Source organism: Terrapene carolina, unplaced genomic scaffold, assembly GCF_002925995.2.
Source record: "Terrapene carolina triunguis isolate 2854851 unplaced genomic scaffold, T_m_triunguis-2.0 Scaffold120, whole genome shotgun sequence".
Classification (NCBI taxonomy): Eukaryota; Metazoa; Chordata; order Testudines; family Emydidae; genus Terrapene; species Terrapene triunguis.
This window is the reverse complement of record NW_020664471.1, coordinates 2,300,391-2,323,309: the sequence shown is the minus strand read 5'-3', so window position 1 is coordinate 2,323,309 and position 22,919 is coordinate 2,300,391. Positions and strand designations below refer to the sequence as shown.

Sequence of the window (22,919 nt, the reverse complement as noted above, 5' to 3'; positions counted from 1 at the left end):
AGTATTGGGAGCATACTTCTGTTAGTCTTAAAGGTGCCACAGGACCCTCTGTTGCTTTTTACAGATTCAGACTAACACGGCTACCCCTCTGATACTTGTTCTGTTCTTCTCATGAATCACCAATGAAAATTGCCAATTACTCCTGAACTTATGTTGTTGTTGATGATTTATGAAGCAGAAAAAAGGGCTATGTGGTTTGAAAACCACTATGATTTTTTTTAGTCCTGGCACTCCGAAAACGTTCTCTTATTTATTCCCAAGAAATCCAAAGGTAAACGATACTGCTAATAAGTGGAAGGTATTTAATATTAACTTTTTAAACACTTTTTAATTTTAACTTTTAAGATTAGATTCACTAGTAGTACACTTCTGCCTGCTTTGTGTTACTTAGGAGCACTAATTTCGATTTTTGACAGAAATTTGAATACTGAAATATTTTGGCTCGAAATCAAAATATTTAATCTGTAAATCAAAATATATTGATTTGGAAATGCTGCCACGATGCCTCATGGGAAATGTAGTTTGGGTGTGTCAAGCTTCCAGTTTGATCGTAGTTTAATCCTATTTTGTCTGGAATCAGGCAGTGTTGTCTGAAAACGGTGCTAAAAGAACTGCTCATGAAGAGGTTGTGATGTATCATTTGATGCAGACATTAGAATATTGTAGGATGCATTGTTATCCATTATTTACATTCCTAATATATACATTATGAATGCCGCACATATTGTTGAGGATACATTGCATAATGTGCTGTAGCTTTCACAAGCAGTTTGTGCAGGTGGCAATCATAACTTAGGTCTTCAAATAAAAACTGTCAGAATGGAAATGAGAAATTGAATCAGACAGGAATCAAACCAGACAGCTAGCATTATAGATCACTTTAATAGTAATCTAATTTGTTGCTAGTTGGCTGGTATCCAAGTTGTAATTTGGTTATTTGTTTTACTCTGGGCTGAAAATGTGGTTGAATACTAGGCTACTATGTTCCAGAGAAGTGTTGTGGGGGAGAATTGAATCTGGAACCTCTCAGGCTGGGGGCCTGGAGAATGGGGCCCTGGGACAAAGACAAAAGAGTATGGGAATGGATTGGAGATAGAAAAGCTGTCTCGGGAGGGGGCATGGAAAACTGTTGTGAATGGTTTTATCATGAGATTTCTGTAGATGATTGTACATGTACAGGAAGAAGTTATGCCTAGAGGTGGGCTTTTGAATTGGACAGACTTTTATGTTCCTTTTATGGCTAGACCAGGAGGAAACTGAGGCCAGGGCTGGCCTTACCATGAGGCGAACTGAGGCGGCCGCCTCAGGTGCCAGACTGGGGGGGGGAGGGGCACCACTAGGACCCAGAGTGTAGAAAATTGTGTCTGCTGCTGGTGCATATGTATAGTAACTCCTCACTTAACGTTGTAGTTATGTTCCTGAAAAATGTGACTTTAAGCGAAACGATGTTAAGCGAATCCAATTTCCCCATAAGTATTAATGTAAACAGGGGGGGTTAGGTTCCAGGGAAATTTTTTTCACCAGACAAAACAACTACATAGATATAGATATAGATATACACCCCCAATTTGAGAACCCCTGTGCTAAATGATGAACTAGCACTCAGCTGAGCCCTCAAGGATTAACACGTTGTTAATGTAGCCTCACACTCTACAAGGCAGCAGGAATGGAGGGGAGGGGAGATAGCATAGCAGACAGAGACAGACCCACACCTTGTGTGTGGGAGATAGAGAGATGCACACTGCCCCTTTAAGTAAGCTGACCCCCTCTTAAGTGCATTGTTGTTTTTAAGTGGATCAGGAAGTTGAGACAGCAGCTGCTGCCCCAGGCTCTCCCTGTCTCTCTCCGTCCATGTCCCCACCCTGCTCTATATGGAGAAGGGGTAAACGGGGTGTAGGAGCAGGGGGGAGGGGGACACCCGGACATTCCCCCCCCCCCACAGCAAGCAGGAGGCTTGGTGAGCAGCTCCAAGGCAGAGGGCAGGAGCAGCACATGGCAGTTGGGGGAGGGATAGCTGCAATTGCTAGCCTGCTGGGCAGCTGCTGCACAGGGAATTTAGGGGAGCTGATAGCGGGGCTGCCGGTCCACCCTGGTTCCAAGCCCCCGCCAGCTAGCTGCAACGGGCTGCTCTTCCTGCAAGCAATGGACAAAGCAGGCGGCTGCCAAACGACGTTAGAAGGGAGCATTGCACTACTTTAAACGAGCATGTTCCCTAATTGATCAGCAACAAAACAATGTTAACCAGGACGACTTTAAGTGAGGAGTTACTGTATTCTCTATGCTCCAGATGCACAGAGATGGTGGAGTGCTGTTCTGGAGGAAGGAGGGCACAAGAGACATAACAAGCAGGCAGGAGAAAAGGTGAGAGGGAATAACAGAAAGCAGCAGGAGCTGCAGGGAGAGAGAGGGGGAGGAGCCTCTTATGCACCTCTCTAGAACCCCCAGGAGCCTGGCCTGATTGACACCAGCTTCTCAGGGAGCTTCCTGTTTCCTGCTGCTTCCCTGAGCCCACTTGAGGAGAACAGGCAGTCAACTGAAGTAGTAGGAGCCAGTTAGGCCCTTAAGACGCTGATATCTTCCCTTAGTCAGGCCCTGCTACGAGCCTGCTTATTTGTCCCCTTCAATTGAATGTTGAGAGCCACTATAGCTTCCACAGAACAGCAGTCATGAGTGAAAGAAGAAAATGCCCCTCTGGGGCAGCATTCGGAAAAAGAAAGAAAGCAAAGGGAGCTTTTCTATCTAAGCAGGAAGGAGCTCTCATGAGATACATAGACACAAATGTTCACGGTGAGCCTTCCAGCCCCAGTGAGGATGTGAGTGGTGAGGAGATGCCTGATCTTCCAGTTAGTCAGAGTGCAGGTGACCTGGCAGCTACTGCAGCATCCATATCTCCATCTCAAATGGATGTAACCATGCACATTCCTGAAGAAAAGTGTAGATCAGAGAAGAGTGTGGTGGAGGCGCAAGAAACAGCTGCTGCTGAGTTTAGTTCCTTAAGTCTAGATGATCCAGGACTGTGGACCCATTTGAGCTGTAGCCTGAGGGACTTCCTTGTACTGCATGGGCCACAGCAAGTGAAAAACGTCGTTCCCCAAAGACAATGAAATAGAAGTTTCCATCCAACACATTACTGGCATGAAATCCCCAATGGTGACAAAGTGGAGAGGCTATGGCTTATGTACTCAAAAATGCTGCATACTGGTTTTGTTGCAAACTCTTCCAGTCTAATGTTCCAGCCACATTGGGTTCTACAGGAACAATCTGGCTAGAAATTTGGCATGCCATGAGAAGGCAGCAAATCACCAGAGAGCATTCCATAGGTGGAAAGAGCTTGGGATGAGACTAAGGTTAAAGGCCACCATAGATGATCAGCCTCAAGAGAAGATTGCATCAGAGTCTCTTTACTGGCAAAATGTTCTGAAAAGGCTCATTGCCATTGTGAGAATGCTTGCTACCCAAAACCTAGCACTGCGTGGCACTTCAGATCAGCTGTATGTGCCAAACAATGGAAACTTCCTTAAAATTATGGAGCTGATGGCTGAGTTTGATGCTGTACTCTAGGAGCATCTAAGAAGAGTCACCACCCAAGAAATGTCCACACACCACTACCTTGGAAAAACGATTCAAAATGAGATCCATACAGTTATGGCAACAAAAGTCAAACAGAAGATTGTGGCAGATCTGAAGTCAGCAAGATATTACTCTTATTCTGGACTGCACACCTGACATCAGCCATACGGAATAAATGACTTTAATGGTGTGTTTTGTAACAACAACAGAACCTAATGAAAATGTCCCTGCAATGGTGACTGTCAGAGAGCATTTTCTAGAATTTATTGACGATGATACTACAGGAGCGGGTATGACAAATGTGCTTCTTAAAAAGCTGGAAGATACGGGAATTGCGATAGCTGACATGAGAGGTCAGGGCTACGATAATGGTGCCAACATGAGAGGAAAGAACAGAGGAGTGCAGACACGGATCTGAGAGTTAAACCCTCGAGCTTTTTTGTCCCATGCAGTTCTCATTCATTGAACTTGGTGGTCAGTGATGCAGCATCAGCATCTAGTGAGGCTGTTGAATTTTTTAATGTAATTCAAAGCATCTATGTATTTTTCTCTGCATCTACTCATCGATGGCAAATCTTGAAGCAACATCTGGGAACATCCTCTCTGACACTGAGTACCACACGATGGGAAAGTTGAGTGGAGGCGATATAGCCTATCAAGCGCCAAATTGGGACGATAGATGTTGCCATTATGGAGGATAATGCTATGACAGGAACTGTTCATGGGAGAACAGTGGCAGAGGGAAATGGAATCACCAGAAACATACATAACTTCAAATTTCTGTGTGGCTTAGTGTTGTGGCATGACATACTGTTTGAAATAAATGTAAGCAAGAGACTCCAAGGTGTTGACCTTGATATATCTGGAGCAATGGAACAACTGGACAAAGCAAAGTCATACCTACAGTCTTACCGGTCAGATGAGGGATTTCAAAACATTCTGAAGAGTGCACAGAAGTTGGCAGAGGAACTTCACACTGAAGCTATTTTCCCACCCATTCAAGAATACAAGAGTCACCGAAGAAGAAGACATTTAGATTATGAGGCACGGGATAATCCCATAAGAGACCCCAAACAACAATTCAAAGTTGAATTCTTTAACCAGGTGCTAGATTGTGCAATACAGTCAGTTGAAGAACGTTTCATACAGCTCAAGGAATGCAGCAGTATATTTGGGATGTTGTATGATATTCCAAAACTCCTCACTATACCTGAAGACCTACACCAGCAATGCAGGGCACTAGAGACAATGTTGACACATGATGACATGCGTGATATTGATGCGAGTGATTTAGGTGATGAACTGAAAGCCCTTTCAAAATACATTTCGGCATGAATCAACTCCAAAGGCTGTTCTGGAATATATGTGCACAAATAAGATGACCACCCTCTTTCCAAATGCCTTTGTTGCTCTGCGCATACTTCTAACACTTCCTGTAACAGTTGCCAGTGGAGAACGCAGCTTCTCCAAGCTGAAGTTAATAAAAACACATCTACGCTCCACCATGACACATGAGAGGCTGGTCGGCCTTGCAACCATCTCAATAGAGCATGAGCTGGCCCAGACTGTGGACCTTCAGGAAGCAGTTCAAATCTTTGCAGCCAAGAAGGCATGGAAAGCACTATTTTGATTATTCAAACAGATAAGAATGCCAGTGTTTACTATGCAGACAAGAAAAGTTACATTTGCTGTTCAGGTGTTTGAAAGTTAAGTGTTACTTAAAATTTTTGAACAAGGCATTTTAAGTTGTTTGTTCTCCTTTATTGAGGTAGGTAGCAGAGCAGTACCATGAGAGGAGTAAAACAGGAAGAAGGCAGAAATGAGACCTTTCAAAGTTTTGGCCCAAGCGAGAGGGCATGGGGACGTCATTTGAGCTCCCCACCTCAGGTCCCAAAATGTTGTGGGCCAGCCCTGACTGAGGTAGGCACATATAACTGTCATGCTGTGTGGCCTGCTGTTGGAAGGCACCCCAGGTAGGGGCTGCCCTGTCACACCAATATAGAAAGTTTAGTCTCATAGTAAAGTCTGGAGCAAAGTTCCAAACTACATTCATAGTAAAATAAATACCAAGATTATTAATGGCTTTGGAAGAAATTAATGCATCAAAAAGGAAGAAAACGTCTTTGAAATGTTGGGTTTTTCTTTTCGCTCTGCCACGTGACAGAAATTTGACTACTTTGGGATAGGTTTTGCCATGCTCTAAAAGTTGGTCAGCATTTATACATTCAAGTAATCTCATTACATTCAATAAGACTGTATGCAGAGGTAAATACCAACTTGAGTAAAGATCTGTGCCTCTGTGTTTAGTATTACCGACCTTTGTTTCTTCATGAAATTTGGTCCAATAAATTTTATTCATCAAAACCATCATGAGGAGAATAATGTACCACTAGTGTAGCTAGGTCTAAACATTCAAAGCTCATGAATTGTACCCCAACGTTATGAGATTTGAAGAAAATAATTTGGGGGTTCTTTTTTTTTGCCTCCTGGTTTTTGAGTCTTCAGAAAACACTTTTCAAGCTTTACTCCAGTCATGTAGGCTAGAAACTTGATTTTTTTAATTGATGAAAGCTGAGATTCTTATGTAATCACAAGATTCCAGAAGGAAAACAGCAAATATCACAAGATTCACAATAAAAATTGTGTGAGTTGGCAAATCTTATTATATTTAAATCAGGCTTGCCATCCTATAACCCTCTATCCCCCATCTTCCCTCCAATACATTTTTTATGAAAGGGGTAAAAAGTGAGGTGGCAAAGTTTGCAGATGATACTAAACTGCTCAAGATAGTTAGGACCAAAGCAGACTGCGAAGAACTTCAAAAAGATTTCACAAAACTAAGTGATTGGGCAACAAAATGGCAAATGAAATTTAATGTGGATAAATGTAAAGTTAATGCACATTGGGAAAAATAACCCCAACTGTACATACAATATGATGGGGGCTAATTTAGCTACAACTAATCAGGAAAAAGATCTTGGAGTCATCTTGGATAGTTCTCTGAAGACGTCCATGCAGTGTGCAGCGGCAGTCAAAAAAGCAAACAGGATGTTAGGAATCATTAAAAAGGGGATAGAGAATAAGATGGAGAATATCTTATCGCCCTTATATAAATCCATGGTACACCCACATCTCGAATACTGCGTACAGATGTGGTCATCTCATCTCAAAAAAGATATACTGGCATTAGAAAAGGTTCATAGAAGGGCAACTAAAATGATTAGGGGTTTGGAATGGGTCCCATATGAGGAGAGATTAAAGAAGCTAGGACTTTTCAGCTTGGAAAAGAGGAGACTAAGGGGGGATATTATAGAGGTATATAAAATCATGAGTGATGTGGAGAAAGTGAATAAGGAAAAGTTATTTACTTGTTCCCATAATAGAACTAGGGGCCACCAAATGAAATTAGTGGGCAGCAGGTTTAAAACAAATAAAAGGAAGTTCTTCTTCACACAGCGCACAGTCAACTTGTGGAACTCCTTGTCTGAGGAGGTTGTGAAGGCTAGGACTATAACAGGGTTTAAAAGAGAACTGGATAAATTCATGGAGGTTAAGTCCATTAATGGCTATTAGCCAGGATGGGTAAGGAATGGTGTTCCTAGCCTCTGTTTGTCAGAGGGTGGTGATGGATGGCAGGAGAGAGATCACTTGATCATTACCAGTTAGGTTCACTCCCTCTGGGGCACCTGGCATTGGCCACTGTCAGTAGACAGGATACTGGGCTGGATGGACCTTTGGTCTGACCCAGTACGGCCGTTTTTATGTTCTTATGTAAAAATGCAGATAGAGGGCACAGTTCTACAGCCCTTATTGGCATTGTTGACACCCGTGAATTCACTGTCTGATCTCACACCAGTGTAAATGAGGATTACTCCTTTTTGTGCATATTCTGGCTTTGGGCCATGGGTACGCACATAACCAAAAAAATCCATGTCCTGGATTCTGATGCTGAACTTCTGTGATCTAGGTCTGGCTCCCTGAAATCACATAGGGCAGGATTCAGCAAGGTACTTAACTATGTACACAACTTTAAGATGTGCCCATCGTTAAGCGTGTGAGCAGTTCAATCCTATGTGCTTAAAGTAAGGCACGTGTTTAAGTACTTTACTGAGATCCAGTTCTGCAGGCTGTGTTCATATTGAGCCAGGAAGGAGTATTTTGGGAGGATGTTTGGTTGTATAGAGCCCCCCTCTCTGATTTATTAGTGCACACAAGAAATCTGACATTGTGGGCTCCCTCTGGGCCTGCCAGGATACTACAAAGGTAACGGTAGTTTGTACCCATTTTGGAGGGACAAGTGAAGAGTGTATGTGATAATACTGTACAGACTGTGTATTGACTTTATGTTTTGGCAGACATCAAGATTTATTGTCCCTTGAGGTAAATATTTATATCCTGGGTCAATACATCTTGATTTTTTCAGCTCAACACAAGTCAATAATTGCTTATCATAACAATCTAGACCTGAGGTCCAAATGGAGATTTTGAAAGTGGAGTTGCTGATGCTTTGTTACATCTCTGTACTAGAAAGAATACCACTTTATTGTGTGTGCATTTAAGGTCATAGATATTATATTAAGTGTATTTTAGCTCTTATATTATAAAATGTATGTATCAGATCTTATTAATCAAACAAATGTTTAGTTTTTTTGATAATGGAGCATTTGAATGAGGAAAAAATCAGTAACATTTTTTTAAAATGTGTTTTTCATTATCTTACTTTTTTTAAGGCTTTGGCATGTTCTCTTTCAGGTGGCCTGGCATTAGCTCAAGTACTATTTTTTTATGTGAAATACCTGGTTCTCTTTGGTATTCCTGCTCTTATTATTCGAATGGATGGACTCAAACCTCCAGCTTTACCTCGCTGTGTGAGCACAATGCACAGTTTCACTGGAATGTGGAGGTCAGTAAGTTTCATTTATTATTGATATATGACAGTAATTTTTCAGTGTATTGATGGGGTGTGTGTTCTGAACTATTCTTTAACTTTTCATCTTTTACATGATCTTCAGTTTGATGATTACTTTTTTTCATGCCACAGAGATAAAGGGAAGCCTGCCTTTCAGGATTTTCATTGTCTTAATGATTAGAATTAGATCAATGCCACTTAACTCCACTAAGCTGACTATTTTTTTCTAGATATTTATGAAATATGATTCGTTTTTCAATCTTGGTCCAAAGAACACCCTTCAGTTGAAAATTCATTCAGAGAAGGATAAGAAATATATGAATAGTTACCCTGAGAGGAGAGTTGTGGATTATAACACTTTAATAGGAAGAAAACTGTATATATGAAGAAACCTTTCCATAGCATTAGCATGTTAAAAAAAAAATTTGTTCATATTTTAGCATGAAATTCTGTCTCCCCCAGGTCTGAGTAAACTTTATGGGCAATCAAAATGAAAACTGTGGTTGTGAAGCTTAGAAATTGCTTTAAATAATTAAGCCTGTCAGCTCTTCGGTGCCAGGTCTCCTTTTTAACTGTGTGTTTGTACAGGGCTTAGCAAGATGAGTAGGGCCCTACCAAATTCATGGCCATCTGTGAAATCTGGTCTCCCACCGTGAAATCTGGTCTTGTGTGCCTTTACCCTATACTATACAGATTTCACAGGGGAGACAAGCGTTTCTCAAATTAGGGGTCCTGACCCAAAAGGGAGTTCCGGAGTGTGTGTGTCAAAATGTTATTTTAGGGGGGGTTGCAGTATTGCCACCCTTACTTCTGTGCTGCCTTCAGAGCTAGGCAGCTGGAGGGCGGCGGCTGTTGGCCGGGCGCCCAGCTCTGAAGGCAGCAACCCACCAGCAGCAGCGCAGAAGTAAGCGTGGCAATACCATACCATGACACCCTTACTTCTGCACTGCTGCCTTCAGAGCTGGGTGGCCAGAGAATGGCGGCTGCTAACTGAGGGCCCAGCTCTGCAGGCAGTAGTGCAGAAGTAAGGGTGGCAATACCATGCAATCCTTTTTTCTGTGCTGCTGCTGGTGGCAGTTCTGCTTTCAGAGCTGGGCTCCCAGCCAGCAGCCACTGCTCTGCAGCTGCCCAGCTCTGAAGGCAGCACCGCTGCCAGCAGCAGTGCAGAAGTAAGGGTAGCAGTACCGCAACACCCTCTACAATAACCTTGCGACCCCCCACCCCACAACTCCTTTTTGGGTCAGGACTCCTACAATTACAACAATGACATTTCAGATTTAAATATCTGAACTAATGAAATTTTTAAAATCCTATGGCTGTGAAATTGACCAAAATGGGCTGTGAATTTGGTAGGGCCGAATGATGAGGCTTGATGTGGTGGGGATTCTACGTACAGTTGTAATACAAATAAAACTTTTTCCTTTTCCTTTCTTTAAATTAGTGGGCCTGCATGCTGCACTACTATCAGGACTGATTTGGATGATTTTTTTTTTTATGCCAGAAGCTAACCATAACAAAGAAAACTAATTATTTACCAGGGTTTTGCTTTGTGGCAGTAGAAAACATCCAAAAAAGGAATGGGTTATGTGGCTGAGGCTGGAGGGGAATAAATAAGACATTTTAAAATAGTTAAAAATCCAAACTACTTAATAAGAGACCCCTTTGGATTAGATTCTCCTTTGAAATTGTGAACTGAACTTTTGACCCTTCAGGTTGAAAAAGAAATCTTTTGTTTTTTGCCAGCCTGTGAGCTGATAGCAACATCTTTTGGCCTGTCTGGACTTTGAAAGCAGAGTTTGAATCAGTAGCCAGTGTTTTCCTGCTGTGTCAATTATTACTCTGTGGAATCTGAGCATTGCTCCCGAGGTGTAAACTAAATTGAACATCAGCACAAATATAGACAATATTACTGTGTTTGATACAAATAGACCATGGAAGAATTGTTATTGACTGTGAAGGTAGAGTGACTGCCTTTTTATTTTTTTAAGCTTTCGGTACACTTCCAAAAATATATATTAAATATTTTAGTTATAACATTTTCAAATTTTATTAGATCATTGAAACTTTTGTTCCACTAGGTAACCAGATTTAGATTGTTTTGCAATTGTACAGTAGAAGAAAAATGTGGTGGTGTTTTTTGCCAAAATGTCTCATTCACTGATGTGCATAGGGAACAATCATGGCCAGAAATAATTAAATATGATATTTCACAGATCGGATTTGTGTATTGAAACCAGTTCACGTCCAGCTGATTTGATGTGTTGCTATGAAAGCCATATGAGTGGTAGAATTTCCCATGGCTACTAGTGAATTATGGGTCAATTTCAGTTATCTAAGAAATCTCACATAGCTTGCCCTCTGCATCCCCTGAGTTATGATTCTCTCATACCCTTACAGTTAAACTCATGAATCACTGTTATCCACAGGGCTGCAATCCTTATTATGTGTTCAGTGCCTTATATAGAAATATCACCATCAGAGGTGGAAGGTAGAATAACAGCCTTTGTTTTTAGACTAGAGGTCTGACTATCTCAGGAGTACCTGGTCATCCCATCAAGAATTTCAGTAATGTATCTTGGCTGCATCCAGGATATCAAAAAGGTTGGAAAGCAAAATAGCCTGTGTTGTGAGGTCCAGGAAACTGTTGTTGTCTAATTCTGATACAAACTCTGTATTTAATTTGTGTGTTACCAAGCTTCAATGACAACCCTCAACAGCTGTGTCACAATTACAGTAGTAATAGGATGAGGCCTGCTCTTAATGGCGTGCAACATGAAGACTTGCACTAGAATCTGGCTTTATGGAAACAAAAATCAGAGGCTGGTGAAGACTCTTAGGGCTAAGGTGGGGAATAGAATATTACCAAATACATAAAACAAATACAGACTAGAGTGTAGTGGTGACAAGCAGACACTGTCAGTGAAACAGAGGTTTAAAGATGGCATTCAGAGAGTATAAAAGCACGATGATACTCGCATTGATAGATGCATGCAGCCCCTAGGTATAGTAGAGTGTGAGGCTATGGAGATTAGGAGGATAATGCTAATGTCACACGCAAAGCAAGGATGTCAGCTGAGTAAGGATTTCACTAAGTATTGTTCCAGGTAGGTTGGACAAATTGATTTTGTTCTTACACCAGCATCTCGTGTCCTTAAAGCATAGAAACAGAGATGCTTGCATTGCAGACTCATGCAGGAGTTCCTAGTAATGATTGCTACTTGCCTGTTTCATGGTGTGATGTAGCATGTAGAATGTCTTGGGACCAGGAAGAAAAATGCCATGGTCTGTTGTTGAAAATATTAGGAGAGCTCAAGAAATAAAGAAGACTGCAGAGAAACAATCCATGTGCTCCCCATATGACACTAAACAATTATCCAACAGAGTGTCTATTGCAAAATGCATGCATATGAAAAAAAATAGTAATAAAGAGGCATATTATCCTATTTGACAGTAAACTGTTGCTAATTTTTACTTTACTAGTCCAAAAATGTTTGTCTTCGGAAAAAAATCAGCAGTCTCTCTCCAGCTCTCATCAAGGATACAGTTACTAAGTGTGGTAGTGAGGTTTCATATGATTAAGATGTCATTGTTTTTACTAAAATTTACTAGCACATTATGCAGTATTATCATAAATAATTGAAACTAACTGCATTTGTGAAAATAGTGTGATATCCAGCTCTGGATTTATGCAAGATGGGACAATAGCTCAGTGACAGACCAGGATAGAGTCTTTAACTGGCTCTTAATGACTGCATTTCCAAATTTCAGCCACAGGGAATCAAACTGCCTCTTATTTAGAGAATTAGCAAGAATATTGTAACATCAAGGTAGCTAAGCACATGTGATAAGAACCAGTATTATTGGAGGCTTAAAAATGCTTAAAGAAATCCTTCTAGGCTAATGCTTGCTATACAGATCCTTAGGCTAGAAGCAAATAGTTCAGCAAAACTAGAAGAGACTGAATTCCTTTGTGGCTCTAACAGCTTTACACTGATACTCAGAAATTAGTTCTGGTTGGAAAAGTGCCCTCCTAGTGGGATACTGATGATTAAGGGTCTGGAAACTAGGGATCTAACAGATAAATAATATACATTACAACACCTGCTAATGTCAATGTGTCAATACAGAGGATGATTCCTGCAGGAGAATTCAGTGGAGAAGTCTGTTAAACATTTTCCAGAAATTTTAATTAGCCTATATGCTGTTTATGAAGAAAAGTGTGTTTCTCTTTCATGCGCCTATCCTACTTGTTCAGTGAGTATGAAGCACATGCATATGAAAAAGTAAATGATCAATGTATCTTGAAATCCTATGGAAACACCATAAACTCCCTCTTGTAGTTAGGGCCTACAGTGTGGAGACAGGGAAACACAGCTATGCTTCTTCCTCCTCTCTCTTTCTTGGGTAAGCAGTGCTCCCCCACAGCTCCCCATCCTCCTTGGACAGTGCAGCCTGAGTTTCCCCCTACTGTTTCCATCTACTTTAACCACTCTGTATTATCTAGGGTCCAGTCTTTACTGGCCTCACAGCCAGACTTAAACATGTTTCAATCCTGGCATCTGCAAAATACTGTATTACAGTTTGGAGGCAAGTGTGGGGGTGGGAACAGACATTTCTTAAAAAATGGTTTTAAGACATTGTTTTAGCCTAGGCTCGGTGAAGCCTTGAAGATGAGGACTCTCCAGGAAAGGGTAGGAAGGAGTTTGTCAGAGACGGGTTTCTGTAGGAATATCTTTCTGATTTGTACATCCAGAATGGAGGAAATGTAATTGGAGAGCGGTAGAAACAAATCCCAGCCAGGAGCATTAATGTGTTGAGCAAGGGGATAGAGAAAGGTCTGGCATTTTGAGCTGCCATGTGCCAGATTCCAGGTTGCATTCCATGCTTAGCACCCTAATTCTTGTCCATGTAGGTGTTTGAAGTGATGTGTCTCCAGAAAGAAGGAGAAAGATTTGTGCCACTGCAAATGATAGACCCTGCTCACAGAGAGCAAACATGGTTCTCTGCTGGGAACTTCAGTCTTATCCTCAAGATAAAAAATCTTGGAGTATGGCATGGACCAGATGGGAAATGCTTCTGCCTAGAGGCAGAATGTGCTGGCCTGCAGGGCAGGAGCCAAGCTCTGTGATTGTGTTGTGTTACCAACAGAGCAGCTAAAATGTTGCTGGAACAATGTGCATTGACTTGCTGTGTGATGGAAAAAGTAGCTACTCTAGCTCAGGAAAATGTTGCCAAGAGTTTGTTTGTGTGTGTGTGTGTGTGTGTGTGTGTAATATTATGTTAAAAATATCCCACAGATATTTTGGTGACATCAGATAGTTGCAGTTGGGTTATGATTTGAAGGAGATTATGTTTAGATCAATCTAGGTCATCTGCCTCCTTATTGTTAATGGATTACTTTATACGATGAGAGTATATTATTTACGCTAGATCTTAGGGAACTGTAAATTGTAGGCTAGAAATTTGCTGTAGGTTAATAATATTCCTGGCTGTAAATGTGCAGTATAAAACAGGCCTATAAAGTGTCTCTGTACCTGCCTGTGACGGGGTCAAGACTCACCACCGCTGGCACCTCCCGCTGGTTGCTCTGGGAATTAGCTCTATCCAGTCATGGAGCACTCTCTGCACGTGGTGTCTTGCTGACCTTCTGCTCTGCTGCCTTGGGACCCGCGTTGCTCCCCACTCGGCGGCGGCCTCTTCAGGACAGTGCCCTCCAGCAGTGCCCACTACTCCAGTCTCACCCCCTTCCGGGGTGTGCATGTGTGTGTTTAACAGCACTCTTTGCTCTTGTACCTGCTGGAGTGGCCAACCACAACCCCAAAGTCTAGCCCCTTAGCTTAGGGGCAAGTTGCAGTCTGTATTGGCCACAGTCCAATGTGGCCAGGTTCAGTATAAGGGGAAAAGGGGGGGGGACCCAGGCCCGCCCGCTACTCTGGGTCCCGACCAGGGATGCTCTAGCGGCAACCTCTTTCTACCCTCCTTCCTTCCCCTCTTGTCCGCCTTTCTTCCCTGGGCCACTTCCCCTTTGTCCCTGTGCACCTTCTCGGCCCTTTGTAGCAGGGTCCGCAGCCCGGCAGGTAACGGGGCTGGAGCGCTCTCCTGCTCCCCCCGAGCCTGCCCAGCACTGCTCTGTCCAAGGTGCTGGCTCCTTACCTCAGGAGCCAGTCCTTCTCCCTTGTTAGTCAGGGAGCAACTGACTTCTCCTCTGCTAGGCAGCCTTTATATAGGGCCTCGCCCGGCCCTGATTGTCTGCCTCTTCTCTGCCCTGATTGGCCTTTGTTGATTGCTGACAGTCTGCGCAGCCTCAAAGGCCTGTTCCAGCCCTTTTCTCGGGGGTGGGGCAATCGTCCCATTACACTGCCCCTTTCTCCTCCAGGTACCACCTTTTACCTTCCCTCACTGCTTTCCTTAAAGGCTTCCTACCATTGCAGTTACCTCTCCAGTTGTCTTTTATGTCTGCTAGAAAAGACCATATGAGAAAATGTTTCTCCTTTTCATACTGCTGACTCAAGGGACACGACACTCAAATATTAAGGCCCTGAGTGCGAGCCTGATAAACCAGCTTAATTGTGTGTAGCAACAATTGGAAACCCAGTCTTTTATCAGCTGCCTGCTCTGCTTTAGACATTTGATGTCACTCATAGACTGCAGTTGCAGTATCGGAGGGTTTATATTGTAACAAAATCCTGTGTTATGCTTTGGATTTCTCTTTTGGGGTCACAGCATTCTTTGGCCATGATGCAGGCTCATTAAATCAATTGACTGTTGCTATGAGGCTTGAGAGATTGGAGAATCAGGGTTAAATTTCCTATCCCAGAATTTGCCTCTCAAATTCCATGGGACCAGTGGAAAATTGTAGCCATATAACTTTTAATTGGGATGTACCTCGGGAAAAGAAGAAAAACTCTTCTGTAACTGATTCATCATAAGAATTTCCATATGAAAGAGATGATCAAGGGTCAGTTTAGGGGCAAATTCTGCCTATCCTTGCATGTCATGGAGAGGCTGCATAGGAGAATGTCGCACCTCCTGTGGCAATATGGGAAAGAGATTGGGGGAGGGGTGAGAATATGACCAGCATATTTAGGATCTGCCCACCAACCCCACCCACTTTGTAAGGGAGCATTGGGGCAGCATTTGCAGCTGCATCCCAAAGACTATATTAGCAGCTGTGCTGCTGTCTTTTGACTTGGGAGAGGATTTCCTGTGGGACTCAGAAGAGACATACTGTACAAAATTTACTTGTTTTGAATAGAAAATCAATGTTTGAACCCCTATAAATGGTCTAGCAGCTTTCTCCAAGAAGATCAGATATTTCTGGGTAATTTCCTTTAATTCTGGCCCTCTGTTCTGAAATCCCTTCCCTTCAATGGGACTTAACCAGCAGCTAATTGTGAAAGATGAGAAAAGGCAAGACAAGTTTGTGCTTCCTTCCCTGTTCTCCACAGATTATGAATGTCATTTTCAGGCTGTTTCTAGTCTTTGATGGCCAAAGGCTAATGGTGAAAGTTTTCCAGTTTATTACAGATGCTGCATTTGTAAAACTGTTTTATAATTATATAGAATGGTTTTGAATTTCTGTCCTGCTGAAATGAGTGAATCCTCACGCCTCTCATTTAACAAAGTGTTCACCTCAGAACTACCTGTGCACCAAAAATTCCAATCTATTAGATGATCCCTTAAACGTAGCAAAGGGCTACTTACAAAGCAACCTTGAATTAGAAAGAATTTCTCTTACAATACTGAAATGTTCTAGTTTTAGTAATTAATCCATCAATTAAAGGGAGGTTGTGTTTGAAATCCATAAATACAAGAAATAGATATTACCAATTCGAGAGGGAACAAACCCAAATACTTTAAAGTCTAAGAGCCACATTAAGCCCTCACTTGTGCACACATGCACTGAAGTCAATAAGGGGTGTGAGTATATGAGAGAGAGAGAGAGAGAGAGAGAGAAAGAATTGGACCTGAGATCAGTTGTAGAAACTATATATGAGAAAACAGTTTTCCAAGGAGACCTTGTTTTTGGATGTACTTGTAGTTCATCAGGATATGTTTAAAGAATGCAGGTGGGTTTTTTTTAAGATGCCTGCAGTTTTGAAAATTGTTTCTATTGTAAGACCAATGTCCAGAAGCTAGTGAGGAAAGAGCTCTTTACATCCTGTATTGCTGAAAGGGAAAAGTGGTGTCATGGAGACCTTCAATTGCATAGGCTGCCTACCAACAATCCTCTAGTGAGGAGTCACCATAACTCATGAACTTGGATTTTGAGGGGTTGTAGGCTCCCAGAGAGGCTCAGAAAAAGGAAGTAGCTCTTAGCTTGTGGCAAAGAGCTCATTTCCAAGCAGCTTGGACTCTGCTTAAAGGTCCTAAATGCTCTTGGCTTCCCTTCTGGGGGGACTTCACTGCGAGAGATAATGCAGAGGACAGCAGCAGAGCTGAGTGGGCTCTTGTGGGGTCCTGCCTATCCATCAACTTAACGCTAAGTAACAAACTGGCTTAGATGATGATCCCTCCGGGTGAACCAGCCTAGGTCCCTTGGGAATGGAGACAGATTTGCAAAGAGGTCCTTGCATTATGGCAGCCTGCTGATCCAAACCATAAGTGGGCTTCGGTGGACAGATGAGGTGGGCTGGCCAACGGACTGTCACCTGTGGGACATGCACTGGCAGATGGATAGGGAGTTGGGCAGATTACTATCAAAGTTACTGGAAAGGGGACTGGGGGGCGTTTTACTGTTTATGTTCATATGTATTCTGTTGCTGTGTTTTCCCAAGTTTGACTGTGTTCTCTTTCTCCTATAATGATTTTCTTGTTTGTACAGTTTCGGGGTGCTTGCAAGTATGGAAGTTCTGCCTGTTGAAGCTATGTTAATTTTTCTATGGGGACTCAATCCAGTTTAGTTATTTGTCAAGAGGGACTCTAGATATATTGAAACTGGCCCTTTTTGCTGACATTAACCACCTGGCAGAAGGGTTACACTATAATAGGATGTCATCAAGAAAGAAATGTACCACATCTGCTGTTTCTGAAATTTGTTCTGAGATTACGATATGCCGGCATGCAAATTATAGGGGTTTTTGTTGTTGTTTTTTGTTAGGTTGGTTTAGGCTTTTAGGAGCATCAGTATTTGCTTTGAAGGTGCTGGAGACTCAGTTGTTTCCTTCCCATTGAGTTTCCTGAGGAACATATCAATACCTGCTGGTTTGGTTCAAGATGACAGCAGAACTGAATGTCAAATCCTTCTGTAACCTGACCACAAATTATCTGGGTGGTGAGGAGGCTTGTTCCACATGTGTGCTAACTTGTTAGAGCTCTTTGAGACAGGCAGCTGTTGGGTTTGTTCCTGGTGTTGAATAGTGAACTTCTGGATTCCATTCACATCAGCTGTGTTAGGAAGGCAGTGAAGAGAGTAGTATCTTCAAAGGCAAAGGAAACCTAGGGTCAAAAATACCTAAGTGACTTAACAGTTAAAATCCCATTTTCAAAAGTGACTTTGTCACTTTGGGCCAGATTTTCAAAAGTATTTAGGCACCAAATTCCCATTAAAATCAATTGGCATTAAGCACGTACATGCCTTTTAAAAAGCTGGCCCTTAGGTGGATTTGAAAATATTACTCCTAGTCTATATTGTACCATTTGCTAATTAAACATTAAATGAAATTGCAAAGACCTTTTAAGAACCATAATTGACTCATGGGAGAAGTTTGGCTCAGGGAAGAGCAACAATTAATTTTTATTCCTTTTGAGACAGGTATTATTCCTCTCTCTTGAGATCCATTTCTTTTCTGTAGCATTTGAGATTTTCAGCTCATTTACAGTGATTACTGAGGTAGGATGGAGACAAACTTCCATTATGCTGTTATCATCTTGGAGGCAGAAATGTAACCCTTCAAGTTACAGTGCATCACTCCATTAGCGAAGAGAGTATGTGTTTTAATATCTGATGAAATGCATTAAGGACATGCACTGAAAAAGTGAATTGTATAATCTAACCATGAATTTAGTAAGTTCAGGTTGCTATTTATTTTATATTGAATTAGATTTTAGACTTTCAGCCAAGTTATTAAACAAATTTACCATTTTTAAAATGTGTAGTGTGCTGAGGACAGAACCATTCCATCATTTCTCTTTCCCTCCCTCCTACTCTAAATCGTATCTCAAAAACATTGTTTTTTCTAGAAGGAAGAATAAATGGAATGAAATCTTGACCCCGTTAAAGTAATGGAAAACTGCCATGCATTCACTGGGGCCAGAGTTTCACCTTATTTCTCAATGCATATCACGCTTTTCTTTGCAGGATGATAGTCATTATGGACATGACGATTGTTACCTTCTTTTCAGAAGGCAGCGAATTAGCTAGAAAATGTAAAAAAACGAACAAAAACCCTACCAGTTAAGTCAAGTCAATATTTATACATTAGAATGAAGTAGATGGTGGAATGTTGAAATTTGTTGGTGGCCCATGGAACATTTAAAATGGTAAAGGAAATGAAGCCTACAAGTTAGAATCTCTCAAGAAAACAATCTGCATGTCATTGCAGCTAGTTCAATATTGAGTGAGCTTTCATTAAAAAATGAAAAACTTGATATAAGGTGTCTACTCAGTTGGAAGACTGCTAAATAATAATTAGACAGAATGTTGCCGGGATGGTTATCTTGAATTAGTTGAGTTTTAAAAAATATTTAAGTATCAGAATCACTCATTAGCACTCATTGATATTCAAAATATTGAATACGCATCCATATTCTACCGTTTTTATTTTAAAGGAAATTCTTTTGGAAATAAAAAAAGGTCTGCCTCTTGTCTGTAATAACTCTGTGGAAAAAAACCCAGAATTGCTACAGAGCAATAATATTACAAAACTAATGTTATGGGGGCTGGCCCCTGAGAGGGTCAGACACCTAGCCTACCTGTGACGGACTATGCTAAGGAGACAGAGAGAGCTCCTAAGGGGAGAGGGCTTCTCGGGGCAGCTGTTGAGGCAGCTCACCAGAAAGGTATCCAAAGAAGAGACTTCAAAAGGGAAGAAAGCTGTGAATGACAATCCCTAGCAAAACTGTTCTGCTGAAGGAAGTATGGGTTTGTTTGGTCCCAGCAGGAGGACCTCACCAGGTAGCAGCAGGAGCTCCAGATCACAAAGGAAGTATGTGCTGTTCTGCTGAAGGGTTGCTGTGGTTTGAACACTGCAGGGACCTTGAACGCAGATGCAGAACCCTTCCCCAGCTGATGACAAGAGGTCCTGACTCCAGAAGATGATTCTAGGACAAGACGGCCTCAGTAGCAAGGTGGTAGATGGACTTAAGGGGGATTGATAGACAAAGGTTAACTTGGTCCTCTTTCCCTTCTTTGCCCTGCCCCCTACACAGCTAGGACTCCAGGGAGAAAGTTTATTTGTGTAAAATGTTCTGCCTTTGGATTCAATAAACTAGACCCCTGAAGGAGTACAGTTCAATATATGTAAACCTCATTGGACTTAGTGAAACCACAGAAAGGGGAACTGAGGCAGACACACAACTGGGGTTCTGCAACCTGACTGTCAGGGGGCCCACCAGGGGTGAGTGCCTGCCTTTATAACTAGTAATTTACATATATACCAGAAGGAATAACTTTCCATAGTATAAAATATTATAGCACAGATAGTCAGATTAAAGAAAACAATTAACATATGTAAAGCTGTTGTGAAGAATGCAGATCCATAGATGGACTATGATCATTTGTCCCAATACATTTACAGTGCATCATTTAATAACTACTTCAGTCAGAGTGGATATGTCTACACTGCAATTAAAAACCCACAGCTGGCCTGTGCCAGCTGATCTGGGCTCGGGCTGAGGGGCTGTTTAATTGTGGTGTAGACATTTGGGCTCAGGCAGTAGCCTGGGCTTTAGGACCCTGCAAGGTGGGAGGGTCCCAGAGCTCAGACTGCAGACCGAAGAAACATTAGATGCTATGTAAGTTCTACTGTGATGCGATCTCCATCTTATTCAAGGTTATACATCCATTTAAATACTATTTTGTTGACTGGAATGTGCTTATGCAAAATACATTTTAAGAGATTGTTTCTTAACTAGGACTGATTCAAGTAGCACTCAGAAGTTTTCAGTGAGACTAGGACATGAGACCAAATTCTGCTCATGTTACTCATGCCAGCAAATCCCATTGAGCTGAATGGGACTGCTGGTGTGAAGAAGGTGAGCAAGGATGGTATTATTATAGCCTTGTATTAAGGGTTTTCCAGTTCCATTAACCATTACTGGATCTTTTCATATGTGACTAAGCCTTGAAAAGAACATAAAAAGAAAAAGGTTAGTTTTATGAAATTACAGTTCCTCAGCATGTGGGTGTACGTGGATAGTGTGAAATAAATACAGCTTTCAAATATTAACTTAGCTTGTCAGTATCAAAATACTCAATCTGTGTACCTAAAATTGCATGGAAGATTTAGTCACAGAATTAGTACAATGTTTTGAAAGTACAGTGACTTGTTTCTAAGTAGAATGAAAACAATATTATTTTTTCTCATTTCTTATCTGCTGCATTTTTCATTAACTATTATCAAATTTTATAACCTAGCTCTCCTATGTAAAGCATTATTTTGAGCCACTGTGTCACTTGAGTAAATGAAAGCCATTTTTGTTCTGCTCTGGTTAGTCATTCTCATTGACATAGTAAAGTTAACTGCTTTTGACGTCAATTAAATTAGTGTGTATGCCAGTTCTTCCTACCTACAGTACAGCTTAACTTGCTGATTATATTAAAGCTTTGAAAGGCTCATTAAATCTCTTCACTAGAGAAAAATCTATTATTTATCTCTTTGGAATGTAAAAAGAAGTAATAATGAAGCCCCTAATGCCGCTCAACTCCAAACTGCATAATTATTGTAATTATTTGCTTGTGGCTGCTGCTTTGTTACTGTCACTTGAAATCAATGGGCTTTATTCACCAGTAACCCCAGCCCAGTAGAAACTACATGTGGAGATTCCAAAGACCACCTGCAACTTGACACCTCCTTGGAGCTCATTCATCACAGCGAAGTTATTTGTCACTGGCTCTGCATGGATGTGACTTTCCTGTTGCTTCAATCCCTGCTCCCCCAAGGAGTCCGAAAGTATATCTACATTGCATTTTAAAACCAGCAGCAGCAAGTCTCAGAGCCTGGGTCTACAGACATGGGCTCACACTAAAAACAGCTGTATGGATGTTGTGGCTTGGGCTGGAGTTTCAGAACCCAAGTTCCAGTCTGAGCCCGAATGTCTACAGAGTTGTTTTTAGTGCCGATGAGTGATTCTGAGTCTGTAGATCCGGGCGCTGAGACTTACTACCCATAGGCTCTGTCTCTTCTCAGTGGTCATAGCGTTATGCTGAGAGGTTGGACTGAGTGGAGGGATTTTGTTGAGTATTGATGTGTGTGCATGCACATGTGGAGAACAGAGAGGGAGGCAAAAGCCAAAACCAAGAAAGCCAAGCAGTAGCCTGTGAGCACAGTATGACCTGGGAAGAAGCTAGAGGGAGAGCTTTGAGGTCTGATGTTGGCTAAAGAGGCTCAGGGCTGTAAGCTAAGACATTGCTCCTTTTGTTTTTGGTTCCTCCTGTGTTCAGAAGAGCAGGCCTTTGTACATGTAAATAAACAAGGTTGCATTAAAGAAAATACCAGACTCTATCAGTTTCTATTTCCAACTGGAACGTGCCCAGAATCCTGAACTTTGACTAGCCACTTGGATCAAAAAGGGGCAACAATATGTTGAAAATGGCTAACAGCTTTTAATAAACCCCTCTATTGGAAAGGAGAGGCTCAGTCAAGACAATCTGACAAGCATTGGGAGCGCCTTACAAAAGGAACAGAGTGAAATCAAGGCTCCACTGAAGTCAATGGGAGTTTTGTCCTTGACATCAGTGGGGCCAGGATTTCATCCACTCCCTTGGAAAGCTTGGGGTAGTTTTCTGAAGAACCAGGGAAGTTGAAACTTAAAGTTACCTTTGTTTTAAGAGATTATATAAAGGTTGGCAAAATTCAAAAGGGAAACGTTGTCTACTCAGTATAAGAAGTCATCTGCAAAAATGTATCATAAACAAGCAGGTAAACTTGTAGTATAAAACTCATTAGTTGAGCCAGTTTTCTGTCTACCCTTCTGCCACCTCCAGCAGTGACTAAATCTTGCAGAGAGATTTTTGTCTGGGATGTTTAGCTGATCCCTCTTCCTTTGTAGGAGGAGATTGGTAATGATTTTCCACTCAAAATAATTAAAATCTTTCTCTTCATCAAAATGACAATATAAAATCACTTAATCACATATGGTGCAGATAATGATTTTCCACTCAAAATAATTAAAATCTTCCTCTTCATCCAAATGACAATATAAAATCACTTAATCACATATGGTGCAGCTAAGCAGATAACTCGTCCTGGTATTTTAGTTTTAAAAATATAAATCATAT

At 41.6% G+C, this 22,919-nt stretch overlaps 1 protein-coding gene across 4 annotated transcripts in view; it reads left to right on the top strand.

Annotated features, from left to right (window-relative positions):
• HHAT (hedgehog acyltransferase) overlaps positions 1-22,919 on the top strand; it is a 347,015-nt gene that overhangs the window by 82,287 nt on the left and 241,809 nt on the right. For all 4 annotated transcript variants that reach the window (XM_026652557.1, XM_026652556.1, XM_026652553.1 and 1 more), the window contains one exon: positions 8,323-8,473. In XM_026652557.1, the coding sequence (XP_026508342.1) occupies positions 8,323-8,473 (151 nt within the window). The remainder of the gene's footprint in view (positions 1-8,322; positions 8,474-22,919) is intronic.